Genomic DNA, 18,637 nt, shown 5'->3' with positions numbered 1-18,637 from the left:
CTTTCAGGTACACCAATCAGATGTAGATTTGGTCTTTTCACATAGTCCCATATTTCTTGGAGGCTTTGTTCATTTCGTTTTACTCTTTTTTCTCTAAACTTCTCTTCTCGCTTCATTTCATTCATTTGATCTTTAATCACTGATACCCTTTCTTCCACTTGATCAAATCAGCTACTGAAGCTTGTGCATGTGTCACGTAGTTCTCATGCCACGGTTTTCAGCTCCATCAGATCATTTAAGGTCTTCTCTATGCTATTTATTCTAGCTTGCCATTTGTCTAATGTTTTTTCAAGGTTTTTAGCTTCTTTGCAATGGGTTTGAACATCTTCCTTTGGCTTGGAGAAGTTTGTTATTACTGATCGTCTAATGCCTTCTTCTCTCAACTCATCAAAGTCATTCTGCATCCAGCTTTGTTTCATTGCTGGCGAGGAGCTGCATTCCTTTGGAGGAGAAGAGCTGCTCTAATTTTTAGAATTTTCAGCTTTTCTGCTCTTGTTTCTCCCCATCTTTGAGGTTTTGTCTACATTTGGTCTTTAATGATGGTGATACACAGATGGGGTTTTGGTGTGGATGTCCTTTCTGTTTGTTAGTTTTCCTTCTGTCAGGACCCTCAGCTGCAGGTCTGTTTTGCTGGAGTTTGCTGGAGTGTGCTGGAGGTCCACTCCAGATGCTGTTTGCCTGGGTATCACCAGTGGAGGCTACAGAACAGCAAATATTGCAGAACGGCAAATGTTACTGCCCGATCGTTCCTCTGGAAGCTTCGTCTCAGAGCGGACCCGGTTTTATGAGGTTTCAGTCGGCCCCTATTGGGAGGTGTCTCCCAGTTAGGCTACTCAGGGGTCAGGGACCCACTTGCGGGGGCAGTCTGTCCGTTCTCAGATCTCAAACTCCGTGCTGGGAGAACCACTACTCTCTTGAAAGCTGTCAGACAGGGGCCTTTAAGTCTGCAGAAGTTTCTGCTGCCTTTTGTTCAGCTATGCCCTGCCCTCAGAGGTGGAGTCTACAGAGGCAGGCAGGCCTCTCTGAGCTTCGGTGGGCTCCACCCAGTTTGAGCTTCTGGGCCACTTTGTTTACCTATTCAAGCCTCAGCATTGGCAGATGCTCCTCCCCCAGTCTTGCTGTGGCCTTGCATTTCGATCTCAGACTGCTGTGCCAGCACTGAGTGAGGTTCTGTGGGCATAGGACCGTCCAAGCCAGGTGCTGGATATAATCTCCTGGTGGGCCGTTTGCTAAGACCATTGGAAAAGTGCAGTATTAGGGTGGGAGTGTTCCAATTTTCCAGGTACCATCTGTCAAGGCTTCCCTTTGCTAGGAAAGGGAATTCCCTGACTCCTTGCGCTTCCCTTATACCTCTTTTCTTTCTAAATTACAGTCGCAGGTATGTCTTTAGCAGTGTGAGAACGGACTAATACATCACTGAATAAATGTCATAGTTTAAACAATATATATAATATTTTTATATTATTTACAGCTAAATACGTATTTTAAATCATATTTACATTTAGCATTGTCAGGATTGGTTCCAGAACAGACTTCCCTGCCCCAAACACACTCCTGAAAAAAAAAGTGAAAAGAAATAAACAATGCTTACTGCTCCATTAATCCAAGAAGCATAATCACTACAAAGGAAAGCAGCAAGATTTGCGAGTTCTTCTATAGTCCCCAGGCGACCACAGGGAATTCTGTCAATCATTTCTTTCTCAAATGTTCCAGTTGGGTCCAGACGGCTAAAGGCACCCTTAGAAATTAAGAAAACAATTGGGTTGTGTTGGGTTTTTCAATCAACTCCTTTCCTACTTAAGAAAAAAATGTGTATAAAATGGCATGCTACCATGCAGCTTAAAACCTCAGGCTTTGTAAGTAAAAAACAATTTCACCAAATTTTTCTTTAAAAAAAAAATAGATCACTGGAAAATATAACCCTTTTAATCTTAGTTTCTTCTATGTAAAATGAGGATATCTATCTTAGCTACCTCACAAAACTGTTATAAGCATCAAATGAAAAAATGTATATAAAGGTACTCTGAAATATGTACAAGCTTAGGTGGTAAAGGCAGTGGTATTACTGGCTTTTCATTTAATAAACACAGAAAAGTGGCTCATAGGAAATATTTAAGAGGAAATTCCTTTTCTTTCATCCCAAAATATTAGAAAAGGAAGAAAACAAGGATGTAGAAATTCAATTAGATTCTAGACAGAGAAAAACTATAACTAAATTTGCCAAACAATTTGCTTTCTGTCAGTGATGTGAAGGAACAAACCAGGATGAATTATGGATGTGCACTGATTAATAAAAACAACTGGATTTTTCTGTACTAGTGCCTTGAAGTTTAGGTGACAGTTTTCCTCAATAACGCAGCCAGAAGACAGAACAAACACTCAGAGGACTCCATGAGAGACCTCCAGTTCTTCCCAGGAGGGTATAAAGCCCAGAGACAAGGGGTAGCAACTGGTCCCAATCCTGGTTCTAAAAAGTGCATGCCAGGGAGATTCTACACTTCAGTTTTCTTTTAATCTCTTTAACAGTAAATAGTTATTATTTGGGTACAACTCCTATCTCAGTGGCTAGACTATAAACTTAGTGGTAAGCACTTTCTTAGAGATATTTCTGTATCTTTCTCAGTATCCTTGCATACAGTGAACAGTCAATAAAGATAGGTTAAATAAATAAATAAAACGCAGGTGATTTTTCCCTAGATATTGGTATCCTGGAGAGAAGCATTTGTGTCTATAAGCCTCTTTTCAGATATGCTTAGGACAGGGCCACCCTGAATCATGTGTTTTAATGTTATGTTTTTAAGTTTCTTTCCACTAACTGTATTAGACTGTTTAGTATTGAATTGTCAGATAAATAAGATAGTCAATCAAGTTGCAATCACTCAGGAAGTTTTTATTTCTACTTCCCATCCTTTAAACTGCTAAATAAACTAATATGGACATTTCCAAGTTATTAATTAATACCCAGAGCTACCTATAACCCAAATATCCCTTAGTACTATTTTCCAATATGTTTACACAACTGAAACAAGTTACCAAATTTTGCCTGACCTTTCAACATTACATCTGGTTGGCATTATAAATACCTGCTTTAGGTAAAAACCAAGAGAAGTGTGAGGGTGAAGTTATTTTGGAATAATGAGAGAGCAGAGAAGCTGTGGACATTCTGAGCAACATCTGTGACAACATTAGAGATAATTACAAGTTGCAATGAGTATCTGCAAGGATTATTACTTACAGGTGAAATCCATGCTGTCAGAAGGATTCATAATCAGAGAGATGTGGGCGTTAGATGACATGTATAATTGACTGAGAGTGAAAGGGCACAAGCATGAGTCAAGGAAAATGCTACCTACCTATAGCAAGACAAAGACTGTATAATAAGTTACTGGAGCATCTCTCAAACTATAAATATAGTTACACTTCCTTGATTTTTTTTTTAAAAAAGGACGTCAGACAATGTAAGACCCTTTAAAATGTCACGAAAGTTAACAAATACAGGACAATAACCACTGAAGCAAATCAGATAAAGTGCCAACACTGATGGCATAAAAGATCCCAAAAGATTAAGACACTGAAATTGACATTATGAAGAAATTGCATAGCTGCTATATTCCTGCCCGCCTCCTTATTTCTTATATTCGATAATGAATAAAGGCAAAGGCCTCTTCCTTAGAACCAGGGCTCTAAACCCAGGCATCTCTGGAAAGTCCTTTACACAACAACCAGAATATATCTATCAGTGTTTCATTATTTAATCATTCACAATGTGATAACAAGCAAAATACAACTTACTTTGGTTTTTATAGGCCCTGGTTGAATCACATTGAATCGCATTCCATATTTACCCCATTCAGCTGCAAGAGACCTAAAAATTAAAATCAACAACATACATTCTGAGATATTATACCATATGTTAAAAACAGTAATAACTGAGACTCACTAGATGCTTACTACATGTCAGAGATTACAACCCCAAGAGGTAGGTACTATTATTGCTCCCTATATTACAGATAATGTAACTAAGGCACAGAGAGGTTAAATAATTTTCTCTATGTCAAATGGCCAATTTGTCAATCTGAAGAGGTCTAGCTTCAGTCTGTACCCTTAGTCACTCTACTGTACAACCTACCCTTTACATTTTCGTGTCCTTAACCACTATGCTATACCACCTACCATTTGTAGTTTAGAATATGAAGTCCAATGTCAATATACATTTTTAGAGTAGGTATTCGTTACTCACATAAAAACGTGAGTGCTTTATGCCCTTCCCTCATGTTTTCTGGAGTTGAGTCATAGTTACAAAGTTCATTATAACTTTACTCATAGCCCTGTACATTGGATTACAATGTCTATAACATCACAAGTGTTTTATTTGAGTAAAAGATTACATCGACTGAAAATATTAACCACATCCATGTCTAACTAGGCTGTAATATAATTGTTGAACTAAACTTGAAAGGAAATAGGAATCTAACAAAATCTTGCTTAATGTCCTGAAGCAAAATATAACACTAATAGCAAACAAAGACCTTCAAAGTAAGTTGTTTTAAAAGCTTACTTTACAGATAGCTCTTTTAAAATCTAAATTCATTTTAGGAATTTACATTCATACATATATTTGTGTGTATATATACTTAATGTAATTTCAAATAATGACAAGGTAGCTTAAAAGAATACATATAATGCAAATGAGGAAGACAGGATAATTTGAAAGAAAGAAGGAAAGAAAAAAAAGCAAGATAAAGAGAGAGAAAAGCCAGGATAACGAAATATAATGGAGCCAAGAATGAAGTTAATATCTACATTTACTGAAGTGTGTGACATTCCATATAACTGCAACAGTCACATCACAAACTGGTATCTATTCATCCCATGACTCTATACAAAAAAGGTAAGCCTAATCAGTTACACAATCCACAGTACCCATAAAGGAAAGGCAAGCTAATTGTTCAGGAAAAGCACAATTGTTTCTAATACGAAAAATTGTTTAAGTCTTTCTAGACTTACAAAAGGAAAATTGTGTAGTATAACAATCTCCTTAAGATACTGTATCCTTGCAATAGATAAAATAAGCTAAGTTCAAAGTTGACAAATGGGATCTAATTAAACCAAAGAGCTTCTGCACAGCAAAAGAAAGCATCATCAGAGTGAACAGGCAACCTACAGAATGGGAGAAAAGCTTTGCAATGTATCCATCTGATAAAGGGCTAATATCCAGAATCTACAAAGAACTTAAACAAATTAAACACAAGCAACCCCATCAAAAAGTGGCCAAAGGATATGAACAGACACTTCTCAAAAGAAGATATTTATGCAGCCAACAAACTATGAAAAAAAAAAAGCTCATCATCACTGATCATTAGAGAAATGCAAATCAAAACTACAATGAGATATCATCTCACGCCAGTTAGAATGGCAATCATTAAAAAGTCAGGAAACAACAGATGCTGGAGGGGATGTTGAGAAATAGGAACACTTTTACACTGTTGGTGGGAGTGTAAATTAGTTCAGCCATTGTGGGAGAGAGTGTGGTGATTCCTCAAGGATCTAGAACCAGAAATACCATTTGACCCAGCAATCCCATTGCTGGGTATATACCCAAAGGATTATAAATCATTCTATTATAAAGACACATGCACACATATGTTTATTGCAGCATTGTTCTTAATAGCAAAGACTTAGAACCAACCCCAATGCCCATCAATGATAGACTGGATAAAGAAAATGTGGCACATATACACCATGGAATACTATGCAGCCATAATAAAGGATGAGTTCATATACTTTGCAGGGAAGTGGATGAAGCTGAAAACCATCATTCTGAGGAAACTATCGCAAGAACAGAAAACCAAACACCGCAAGTTCTCATTCATAAGTGGGAGCTGAACAATGAGAACACATGGACACAGGGAGGGGAACATCACACACTGGGCCTGTCGAGGGTTGGGGAACTAGGAGAGGGATAGCATTAGAAGAAATACCTAATGTAAATGACGGCTTGATGGGTGCTGCAAACCACCATGGCACATGTATACCTATGTAACAAACCTGCACATTCTGGACATGTATCCCAGAATGTAAAGTATAACAATTTTAAAAATGGGCTAAGTTCTATGAAACTATCAGACATCCATTAATACAGTCTTACAGCATCACTTCAAAGGTCAATTCAGTAAAACCAGTTCTACAGAATAGGGTACATGTAAAGATAGCCTGTTAATCTGACTTAATCCATGAATGTATTTTAGAGAAATAGGTGGGCTGTATCTCTTTCAGACAGAACATACATAAAAATTGCTTCTCTGAGTGATGTTTTTGACAAACTTCATTGCCATAGCTACCCTGGACATTTATTTATAGTGTATGTACTCTAAATTGCTTCATGTCTTAATAGAATTACTGTACTGAGCAGAGTCTATATTATCCTATGAAAAACTGAGCAACCTGTTAAGAAAATCTGCCTAGAGGAAAAGCCATCCTCTCTGTGCTCAGAGGTGTGTCAGATACATTTGTTCAATTGCTAGCATGATCTTTCAACAGTCATTAAGCTAGCTGATATACTGAAGAACTACTGTAATCTGATAATGAATCTACCTCATACAGTTAGCTCTGCATGTTAAGATGCTAAGAACAATATATTCAATATGTTAGCCATTATTATTGTTCATTCAACAAATGTTTATCATATACTTACCATGTATCAATACTATAAATACTGCTTAGCCTCAAATAAAGTCAGTCCCTGCTCTCAAAAGAGCAGTCCCTCCCTCTCAAGAGAGGTGAGCTTGGTTATATAATGAATTAGTTACTAGGCTGGGAATTGTGTGATGTGAGCCATACCTGCTTAAAAGAAGAAGAACCTAAGTGGGAGTGACAGGGAAGCCTTCTCTGAAGAGGTAACATTTGAGCTGACGGGTGAAGAAGGATTAGGAGTTTGCTGCAAAAGGCAGGAGAAAGGAGGAGCTGACAGATTAAGGAGGTAGGATGGTGACATGGTTTGGCTCTGTGTCCCCACCCAAATCTCACCCTGAATTGTAATAATCCCCACATGTCAAGGGTGGGACCAGGTAGACAAAACTGAATCCTGAAGGCAGTTTTCCCCATGCTGTTCTCGCGATAGTGAGTGAGTTCTCACAAGATCTCACAGTTTTATAAGGGGTTTCCCCCTTCACATGGCACTCATTCTCTCTCTTGCTGCCCTGTGAATAGGTGCCTTCCACCATGATTGTAAGTTTCCTGAGGCCTCCCTAGCCATGTGGAACTGTGAGTCAATTAAAGCTCTTTTCTTTATAAATTACCCGGTCTCAGGTATTTCTTCGTAGCAGCGTGAGAACGGACTAATACAGATGGAGAAAGGAAGACAGCCAAGGCATATGGGTCAGTATGAGTAAAGGACAAGGGCCCAAACAACATGTAGAATTTGGGAACCTACAATGCCTTATTTAGTATGACTGTGTACTATAAAGTATGAGAAGAAGGTTGATGGCAACTCAAGCTGTAAAGGAAGGCACATGTTTACTGAGCATCTATTATATGCAGGAACACAATAAAAGCAGCACCAAATCAGTTCTTAAAGGACATGAGATGAAAACTTCTAACAACATTGAAGGGTTCTCACAAAACAAATATTGACATTGAACAAATGCTGCCAAAATAGTCAAGTTCTCATCCTTTATTTCCAACACCACATGACCTTAAAAATGGTAATTATCTCTATTCAGACTAAGATTCAGCTTGTGAATAAATATTTCTTTCTGTCTCAAACTAATGTGTATTTACTGACTTAAATATTAAAAATGCTCTGGGACTACTAAAAGAAGAGTACCACAATTCAGCTGAACAAGCATGGAGCACCAGCTATGGACCAGAACCTTCTGGGTAATGAGGATGCAAACATATGGCCCTTTCTCTCACAGAACTCATGCTGAAGTGGGGAAGTCAGATTGCTTAATGTTAACGGAGAAACCCCATCTCTACTAAAAGTACAAAATTAGCCAGGTGTGGTGGCATATGCCTGTAATCCCAGCTATTTGGAAGGCTGAGGCAGGAAAATCACTTGAACCCAGGAGGTACAGGTTGTGGTGAGCCAAGATCGCACCATTGCACTCCAGCCGGCCATGCCCTGCTCTCTGCCTCTGCTATATTGGTATATTACCTTCATTTTAGAATCTACTTATTAGTGTTTGTCCTCTCACTAGATTGGATTAAACAAAGTTTTAAGGCAGAGAGGAGGAAATGATTACAGAGAAAACATCCCAAAGGAAGTAAGCAAAACATCACAGCAAAATTCCAACAACAATATAACTCAGGCATAGACATATGAAAGCTGTATGGTACGTTTAGGGAAACATGGAACAGTTAATGGAAATTAAAGCATGGAAATAATAAATGGAATAGTAAAAAATTTAAACTCAGCTGACAATGAGGACTGTTCTATTTCCATCACTATCATATCCCTAGGACGAAGCACATATAAGGTATACAATAAATACTTATTGAATAAATAAATTAATTAACAATGGCCAGAGACAAGTCTGTTTAGAATGCCATAGTGAGTTCTGGCTTTTATTCCAAAGAGTGACAGGAAATGATCTAAGATTTTTAGCTGGGGAGTGTCGTGAGCAGACATACATGTTCTTAGAAAGATAATTCTGGTGAAAATGTGAATAAAAAATACAAGGGGAAGAGATTGGTAGCAAAGAAATATACCGTGATTACAGCAAGCCAGACAAGCAATGAAATGATGAGAATCCCCATTTTAACAAAGACAATGGAGAACAAATTCAAAAAGCAATCATGGCTGGGTATGGTGGCTCATGCCTGTAATCCCAGCACTTTGGGAGGCTGAGGCAGGATGATTTCTTGAGGTCAGAAGTTCCAGACCAGTATGGGCAACACAGTAAGACCTCATCTCTACAATTTTTAAAAATTAGCCAGGCACTGTGGCACCTCCCTGTAGTCCCAGCTACTTGGGAGGTTAAGGTGGGAGGATTGCTTGAGTCTGGGAGATTAAGGCCGCAATAAGCTATGATTGCGCCACTGCAGTCCAGCTTGGGCAACAGAGTGAAGTCCTGTCTCAGAGGAAAAAAAAAAAGCAGTTATACTCTGCTGAGAGAAGGCCACTGGGCTTGGCAAGTGCTCATAGTCTGTGTTAGTCCCATTAACCTTAAACAGTATGTGAAATAAAAGAATAAAGATGTGCTTATGAGAGGGGTTAGGGATGGCACTGATAAAGATCTTTGGGAGAGCAAAAAAGCTATAGTCCTGTGGTGTCTAATACATAGCCACTAGCCATATACAACTATTAATTTTTAAAATTTAGTTTCTCAGTCATAGTGGGATATTCCAAGGGTTCAATATCTCCATGTGGCTATTGGATAGTGCATATTTACAGAACATTTCCATCACTGCAGAAAGTTCCACAGGACAATGCTGCTATAGACAAATAAGACTTATCTGGGAGATAAAATGTGTGTCTCATGGTGAATCCAAGTCTTTGTTTTACTTTTCTCTGGATGGACACCAGAAAGCAAGAATTTAGTTCCCTGCACCACCAAACTATTAGTTACGTTCAGCAACAGGATTGACAAGGAAGTACTTACTTGCTCATGGCTTCCACACCTGCTTTGGCAGAAGCACTTGGTACTACAAAACCTGAACCAGTCTCAGCATAGATAGTGGTAATAGCAAGAAATACTGCTCCTGAAATTTTAAAAGGATACAGTTGATTAGCAATACAGCTGTATCACTTCACATAAGGAAAACATGATTTATAAAAATGGGATCTGATTAAAGAGGGTGTAAGAAAAACTGAAGTATTTTTAAAAACTTCACTCTAAATTAATGAGAGAATAAGAAAATTGATATGTCTTGCTACTAATCTTGTGATTTAGGATGGCCCGGTCTGCACTTACTTGGAATGCATGCCTGGTGAGTCAATACAAAAGCCCAAATCTCAGAGGCATGCCCCTATTGCACCTTGTATAATCAGCTGGTCAGAATTCCCATTAACTAAATACTACTTGAATAAGAATAAATCAGAATTAAAATTAAACTAGCAGGGACTTCTGCCTCCAGCCATAATGAACTTACCCTTCTGCTATAAACATCAAGAAAACTGAGTAAGATATATGCTACAATTATATACAGATACTGCACAGCAGGCAGGGAAGGACTATGATCTCTGAGAGAAGGAAAATGAATAAGCCCTGAAATACTCTAGATTTCTGCCTAAAGGTACTATATAGATGGAAGGATGAGGAGGAGGAACCTAAGCAGAAAATGGCATTCACACTGAGTTAAGAAGATAGAGATCGGTTTGGGGAGCCTGAGGAAACTAAGGTTTCTAAGAGTTCCTCCAAGGAGGAAAGTAGGCAGAGATATTAATAGAACTCCATAAAGCTGCATGGAATCTCAATGAGTCTTTAGATAAATAATAAGCTATACATGTTTAGTGTGAGATTCCAGGAGGCCAAGCAGAGAACAACTATCAGGAAGCTGTAAGTGATGCAATTCCCAGAGCTCGCATAGGGCTGGGAGACATGTGAGTTCTAAGCAGCTTCACTGAACATTCAGGGCTTTCAGTAGAGAGCTCAGGAAAAAAAAACATGAGTTAGTAGGAGGGTTAAATTAGCCCCAAAGTAAAGACTACTATATACTTGCTGAAATAAAGCTTTAAAATGACCCTTAAAAATGATTACGCTGATGCACAAGTAATTTAAAAGCTTTCCAAAATAACAAAAAAATCACACACCTCAAAAAAAAAAAATTAAAATACACACAGACACAAGTACACAACAACAACATAGCATTCACAGCATGCAATAAAAAATTACTACACATAAAGACACAGAAACCTAACAAGGAGAAAAATGACTAATAGACAAAGAGTCCCAGAAATGACAGAGAAGACAGAAGTAGCAGACAAATAGCCTTTTAATGCTATTACAAATATTTTTAAAGATTTCACTGAAAATATTAATATGATGAGAAAAATGGAAAATACAAAATAGAAACCAATATGGCTTCTAAAGCACAAAAATACAATATGTGAAATGAAAAACTGAACAAATAAGCTTAGCTGTAGAAGAAAAGATCCATGAATCCGAAGACACAGCAATATAAACTATCTAAAATGAAAGACAAATGGGAAAAAAAATCTGAGGAAAAACCCAGAATCTCACTGACCTGTGGAACGGTATCTAGCATTCTAACAAACGTATAATTGGAGTCACAGAGGAAGAAAACATACTTGAATAAGGACTTAAAAAATTCCAAATTTGGTAAAAACTGTAACTTACAGATGCAGAAAGCTAAATGAATCCCAAGCAGGATAAACAGGGGGAAAAAAATAAAGACATTGTCATAATCAATAACTGAAAACCAGTGATATATAGAATCTTAATAGCAGCCAAAGGTAAAAATAAACAATAAAAATACGCAAACACAGATAAAAATTTTCATTGTCTTCTCATTTCTAAAAATAATATAAGTTAGAAGACAATGGAGCTACATTTTTAAGGTGCTGAAAGAAGCTTGTTAACTCTGAATTCCACATCCATCAAAAATACCCTTCAAAAATCAAGATGATATGAAAATGACATTATAGAGAAACAGATTGTCAAAAGGAAAGAAATAGTAAATATGCAGGTAAATATAAAATATTTTTTCTTGTTTTCTAAATTTCTTTTTAAAATAACTGACTGTATAAAAGCTATATTAAAAAGTGACACTGTACATATAGTGGTCAATAGTATCTAGGACACAGCAGGTTCTCAATAAATTAACTGAATGAGGCCAGGCACAGTGGCTCTCGCCTGTAATCCCAGCACTTTGGGAGACCAAGAGGAGCAGATCGCCTGTGGTCAGGAGTTTGAGACCAGTCTGGCCAACATGGTGAAACCCTGCCTCTACTAAAAATACAAAAATTAGCCAGGTGTGGTAGGGCATGCCTGTAATTCCAGCTACTCAGGAGGCTGAGGCAGGAGAATCACTTGAAACCAGGAGGCAGAGGATGCAGTGAGCCAAGATGATGCCATTGCACTCCAGGCTGTGTGACAAGAGCGAGACTCCATCTGAAAGAAAGAAAGGAAGAAAGGAAGAAAGGAAGAAAGGAAGAAAGGAAGGAAGAAAGGAAGCAAGAAAGCAAGAAAGAAAGCAAGAAAGAAAGAAAGAAAGAAAGAAAGAAAGAAAGAAAGAAGGAAGGCAGGCTTAAAAGAGTAATCTTTAGGTCCTGAGAAATCAGTGATTTTTCTCTTCTTATTTATTCATAACACTGGATAAGACAATAATATTTGCAAGAGGATCAAAATAAGTTTACATATTTTACATAACAGTAAATACTTTTAGAAATTTAAATTTGAAGGACTACAAGGAAAGTATTTTGAAGAATATTCAGATAAGTTTTTTCTCTGCTCCATATATTTACTTTCTCTTTCTCTCAGCATTTTCCAGAGTAGAAAGAAAACTCAGCACATCCTGGGAAACACGGGGGTGGAGGAGGGGGCAGGAGTACCATTTTGAGGATAGGAAAAAATAAGAATGGTTATGTTAGTCATTCTGGTAACTCCTTTTATATATCAAACAGGCTTTCAGATCACTGAAAATTACTTTGCTTCCAAAATCGTACTCTGTGAACGAGGAGGGATGTAGAACATTAGTGAGCTCCATTACAGTACACTGACAACAGATGCTAACTGCATCATTCTTATAGCAAAATTACAAAAAAAAAAAAAAAAAAACTGCTTTAAAAGTGACAAATATAAAGCAAATGCTCCAATGGAAAGTGCACTATCTTTCAACTAAGACTGAACAGATACATTTCTCCAAGCGTGGGAAAGGAGTTAAGCCATCCTAACACAATTTAGATGCTGAAATGAAAGTTATTTTACTATTCTCTTTATCCCTTTAGGTTTTATTTTCTCAGCCTAGAAAATTTGGGTAGCCCACCTCTTAGAATGAGATAATGTGGCTTTTAATTCTCCTGAGTGTAAAAGGGAGATAAAAGTTTGAAACTGCACTGTTCCAATAGCATTAATGCTGCAAGGTGAAACAATTAGTAGCTTCAGAAAAATGAACAGTGGTGCTAAAGTGCAAAGCAAAGAATTCCTAGATCCCCAGGGTTAGTCACATTTATTTTCCTTCTTGTACAGAGTCCCATTATTTCAATTAGAATAACTGCCCATGGAAAAGCTTTATAAAAGGCAAGTTTCTAACAGCTCAGAGCATACAATAGAAATGAATTTATATTATTAATGAGGTTAAGAAAATAGAGAAGGGAAGCAATAAATGAAATAAATATGCTAGCCCATCCTTCGTTATTTTGAAATGGAAAAAATAGTAATAAAAGAACATCAAAAATCATATTATATATCAAAAAAGCTATGATACGTGCAAGATTATGATTTAAAAGATTCAAAAGCTCTAAAATCTGGTTTCAGTACAAACTATGAAAACTGAAAGATTCACTAAACAATTTTAGTTCCAGTGACCAACAGAAGGGGAATAGTACAGACACCTGGGCTCAGAAATTGATTCCACTATTTACTAGCTGTACAGCTATGAGACGTTGGGGAAGTCGCATCCCTGCTCTGGACCCTAGATTTATCTCCTGTAAAACAGGAACATAAGAAGTGTCCAGCAAATGTCATTAGATTCTAAGAACTACTTGTTAATTTACTGCTGTTATTGATTCCACCTATTACTCTTCTGCTCTCATGCAAAAAGACTGCCATTTACTACCTGTGTATTAATAATTTGGCAAGTTGTGTTACGAAACATCACCAGAATGGAAGGTAACTGTATAAGCCAAGACTCCAACAGGCATCCCAGTCCCCTAGTTTCATGGACACATCTAAGACTTTGTTGAACCGCCGGTAGGTCAGGGCTGCTACACATGGTTGAGCAGTGCATAAGGGTGCCATTCTAAGGAAGCATGTTTTACTTTACAGATATTACATGATTATTTACTTATTTCAAAATTTTCTGGTTGTTCTGAGGGTTTCCTTTCTAACAAGACAAGAAATATGTGTGGGCGGAATGACCCCACTTAAAGATCCCATGCCCTAATTCCTAAGAACTGAATTTCTTATATTACATGGCAAAATAACTTTGAAGATGTTAAGAAAGATTACAGAATTTAAGACAGGGACCTTTCTGGGATTATCCAAGTAACATAGTCTAATCACATAAACCCTTAAAAACAGATAACTTTCTCTGGCTGTAGTCAGAAAGATGAATTTTAAGGAGCAGGCAAGAGAGATGTGGTAGAAGGGAAAGTCAATCCCCAAGCATGAGAAAGACATATTGTGGTATTACTGGCTCTGAGATGTACCAGTCCCTATGTAAGGATCAGAGAGAGGTCCCTAGGAGATAGGGTGGCCCTCAGCTGACAGCAACCATGAACATATACACTTCAGTCCTACAACCACAAGGAACTTGATTCTTCCAATGACCTGAATGAGCCTGTATATAGAGTCTTTCTAGAGCCTCCAAGACGTGAGCTCTGCTGGGTGACTCCTTGATATTAGCCTATAAGATCTGAAGCGGAGAAACCAGGCAAGCAACTCTGTGCATTTACTTGTGAAAAACAGAATTATAAAATTATAAGTGTTTGACATATTAAGCTGTTAAGTTTGTGGTCATTTGTTGTAGCCACAATGGGGGACTAGCATAGTGTATTATGTCAATTTTCCAGCAAACAGAAATAAAGTATCTTAAGAATTTTTTTTAATCCTTGTTTAACTTTACCTATCACCAAAGGATAAAGTCCACATTGCTTGGCCTCATCTCCTACCCCTTCAGGCATTATACGTCACATATAAGCAACACTGAACTCCTTGTATGCCTAAATACACAACTGAGCTGTTGTTGCAGTTCTAACTCTTCTACTATTATTGCTAGCAATTAATCTTACTGATAATCATGGTAAGAAGACAAACTTCTCTGTCTTTTTGATGGGAGCACAGAGGATACCTGTCTCCCAGCCATTTTTCAATGAGAGCCCATATGAAAATCTAAAAATCTTTAATTCTCTAAAAGCTACTCAAAATAGGACTATAACATTTAAAAACTAGAATAACCTTATATAAATAATATTATCTACTAAGGAAACACTTTTCTCATTTAAACATTTAATATAAATACATCCCTCATGTAGGCTGTTATTTTTAAGTTTAATTATAATAAGTGATATCAGGGCTCTGGTTTTTCTAACCAATTTTAATTATGAGTCAAAACCTAAGTTTCAGATAGTTGATGGTCCCCTTGTAAAAGATGTAAAAATACACCCACCTTGGAGGAAACTTAACATTTTCTTTCATAACTAACATTTACTGAGTACTAGTCTGGCCCGGGAACTATTCTTAACATTTTACAGACACTGGCTCATATAATCATTAGAGCAATCCTAGGAGAAAGGCTTTATTATTAACATTATTTTACAGAAAAGACAGGCACAGCAAGCTGATCTGTCCAAGTTGATAGGACTAACAAGTATTAACCAGGATTGGAACTAGGCAGTTAGGCTCTAGAGCCTGCACTCTTAACTACTATGTAACTACTACTGCCTTGCCAAGACATTTCTAATTACTACTTAGAAAGAAAAAAAATTTCTTTTCAAAATTCCCAAATCACTTTACCTTTACCTTATCTTCAAAAAACACCAAAATAAGGTACACAGTTGCTCTAAGAAATTTTAACTGATGAGGTTGAACTCTCCCATCAAACGATATGACTCTACAAAAAGTGATTTTAAAAGGATACTAACACTGCCTTAATAAATTTCAACAGATAACTAAAAATGTGTTTTAAAATATTCTTTAGATGCACCTACTGTTCTAGAAAAAATATGTAGACACAATATAAAAAATGTACTCATGTGGTTCTTATATACATATGCTAAGCAACATACACCTTGCACTCACACTACTGACAAATAAGGAAAGCTTTCCACTATGCTCTACTCTTCCCACTTCTGAAACAAGGTGCATTTGCCAAATCATGAGTGAACTCCCATTCACAATTGCTTCAAAGAGAATAAAATACCTAGGAATCCAACTTACAAGGGATGCGAAGGACCTCTTCAAGGAGAATTACAAACTACTGCTCAACGAAATAAAAGAGGACACAAACAAATGGAAGAACATTCCATAGTCATGGATAGGAAGAATCAATATTGTGAAAATGGCCATACTGCCCAAGGTAATTCATAGATTCAATGCCATCCCCATCAAGCTACCAATGACTTTCTTCACAGAATTGGAAAAAACTACTTTAAAGTTCACACAGAACCAAAAAAGAGCCCGCATTGCCAAGACAATCCTAAGTCAAAAGAAGAAAGCTGGAGGCATCATGCTACCTGACTTCAAACTATACTACAAGGCTATGGTAACCAAAACAGCATGGTACTAGTACCAAAACAGAGATACAGACCAATGGAACAGAACAGAGCCCTCAGAAATAACACCACACATCTACAACCATCCGATTTTTGACAACCCTGACAAAAACAAGCAATGGGGAAAGGATTCCCTATTTATTAAATGGTGCTGGGAAAACTGGCTAGCCATATGTAGAAAGTTGAAACTGGATCCCTTCCTTACACCTTATACGAAAATTAATTCAAGATGGATTAAAGACTTAAATGTCAGATCTAAAACCATAAAAACCCTAGAAGAAAACTTAGGCAATACCATTCAGGACATAGGCATGGGCAAGGACTTCATGTCTAAAACACCAAAAGCAATGGCAACAAAAGCCAAAATTGAGAAATGGGATCTAATTAAACTGAAGAGTTTCTGCACAGCAAAAGAAACTACCATCAGAGTGAGAATATTTTTACAAGAATATTTTTACAATCTACCCATCTGACAAAGGGTTAATATCCAGAATCTACAAAGAACTTAAAGAAATTTACAAGAGAAAAATCAAACAACCCCATCAAAAAGTGGGCGAAGGATATGAACAGACACTTCACAAAAGAAGACATTTATGCAGCCAACAGACACATGAAACAATGCTCACCATCACTAGCCATCAGAGAAACGCAAATCAAAACCACAACGAGATACCATCTCACATCAGTTAGAAGGGTGATCATTAAAAAGTCAGGAAACAAGATGCTGGAGAGGATGTGGAGAAATAGGAACACTTTTACACTGTTGGTGGGACTGTAAACTAGTTCAACCATTGTGGAAGACTGTGGCAATTCCTCTAGGGTCTAGAACCAGAAATACCATTTGACCCAGCCATCCCATTACTGGGTATATACCCAAAGAATTATAAATCATGCTGCTATAAAGACACATGAACATGTATGTTTACTGTGGCATTATTCACAATAGGAAAGACTTGGAACCAACCCAAATGTCCATCAATGACAGACTGGATTAAGAAAATGTGGCACATATACACCATGGAATACTATGCAGCCATAAAAAAGGATGAGTTCATGTCCTTTGTAGGGGCATGGATGAAGCTGGAAACCATCATTCTCGGCAAACTACTGCAAGAACAGAAAACCAAACATCGCATGTTCTCACTCATAGGTGGGAATCGAACAATGAGAACACTTGGACACAGGAAGGGGAACATCACACACTGGGGCCTGTTGTGGAGTGGGGGTAGGGGGGAGGGATAGCATTAGGAGATATACCTGATGTCAATGACCAGTTAATGGGTGCAGCACACCAACATCGCACATGTATACAAATGTAACAAACCTGTATGCTGTGCACATGTACCCTAGAACATAAAGTATTAAAAAAAAAAAGTCAGGAAACAACAGATGCTGGATAGGATAGGGAGAAATAGGAACACTTCTACACTGTTGGTGGGACTGTAAACTAGTTCAACCATTGTAGAAGACAGTGTGACAATTCCTCAAGGATCTAGAACTAGAAATACCATTTGACCCAGCCATCCCATTACTGAGTATATACCCGAAGGATTATAAATCATGCTGCTATAAAGACACATGCACACGTATGTTTATTGTGGCCCTATTCACAATAGCAAAGACTTGGAACCAACCCAAATGTTCATCAATGATAGACTGGATTAAGAAAATGTCACACATATACACCATGGAATACTATGAAGCCATAAAAACGGATGAGTTCACGTCCTTTTTAGGGACATGGATGAAGCTGGAAACCATCATTCTCAGCAAACTATCACAAGGACAGAAAACCAAACACCACATGCTCTCACTCACAGGTGGGAACTGAACAGTGAGAACACCTGGACACAGGGCAGGGAACATCACACACCGGGGCCTGTAATGGGGTAGGGGGAGGGGGGAGGGATAGCATTAGGAGATATACCTAATGTAAATGATGGGTTAATAGGTGCAGCACACCAACATGGCACATGTATACATATGTAACAAACCTGCACGTTGTGCACATGTACCCTAGAACTTAAAGTATAATAATAATAATAACTTTTTAAAAAAGCTATCAGCAAACTAGATATAGAAGAGAACTTCCTAAAGCTGATAAAGGATATTTATGAAAACTTACAGGTAAATCATAATTAATAGTGAAAAACTAATTGCTTTCCTCCATGTATTTGATTTGTTCTTAATAGTAGGAACAAGCAGAATCTAAGTTTTTACCACTACTATTCAATATTTTAG

General features: G+C 37.5%; 1 protein-coding gene across 2 annotated transcripts in view; it reads right to left on the bottom strand.

The window, feature by feature from the left end:
* Positions 1-18,637, bottom strand: part of DECR1 (2,4-dienoyl-CoA reductase 1) — a 44,952-nt gene that overhangs the window by 5,567 nt on the left and 20,748 nt on the right. For both annotated transcript variants that reach the window (XM_017962162.2, XM_009213292.3), the window contains 3 exons: positions 9,603-9,702; positions 3,793-3,865; positions 1,592-1,738 (listed from right to left, as the gene is read on the bottom strand). In XM_017962162.2, the coding sequence (XP_017817651.2) occupies positions 1,592-1,738; positions 3,793-3,865; positions 9,603-9,702 (320 nt within the window). The remainder of the gene's footprint in view (positions 1-1,591; positions 1,739-3,792; positions 3,866-9,602; positions 9,703-18,637) is intronic.

This window comes from Papio anubis, chromosome 8 (genome assembly GCF_008728515.1).
Source record: "Papio anubis isolate 15944 chromosome 8, Panubis1.0, whole genome shotgun sequence".
Lineage (NCBI taxonomy): Eukaryota > Metazoa > Chordata > Mammalia > Primates > Cercopithecidae > Papio > Papio anubis.
Note: the sequence above shows the minus strand (reverse complement) of the source record. Positions and strands in the feature narration are given on the sequence as shown.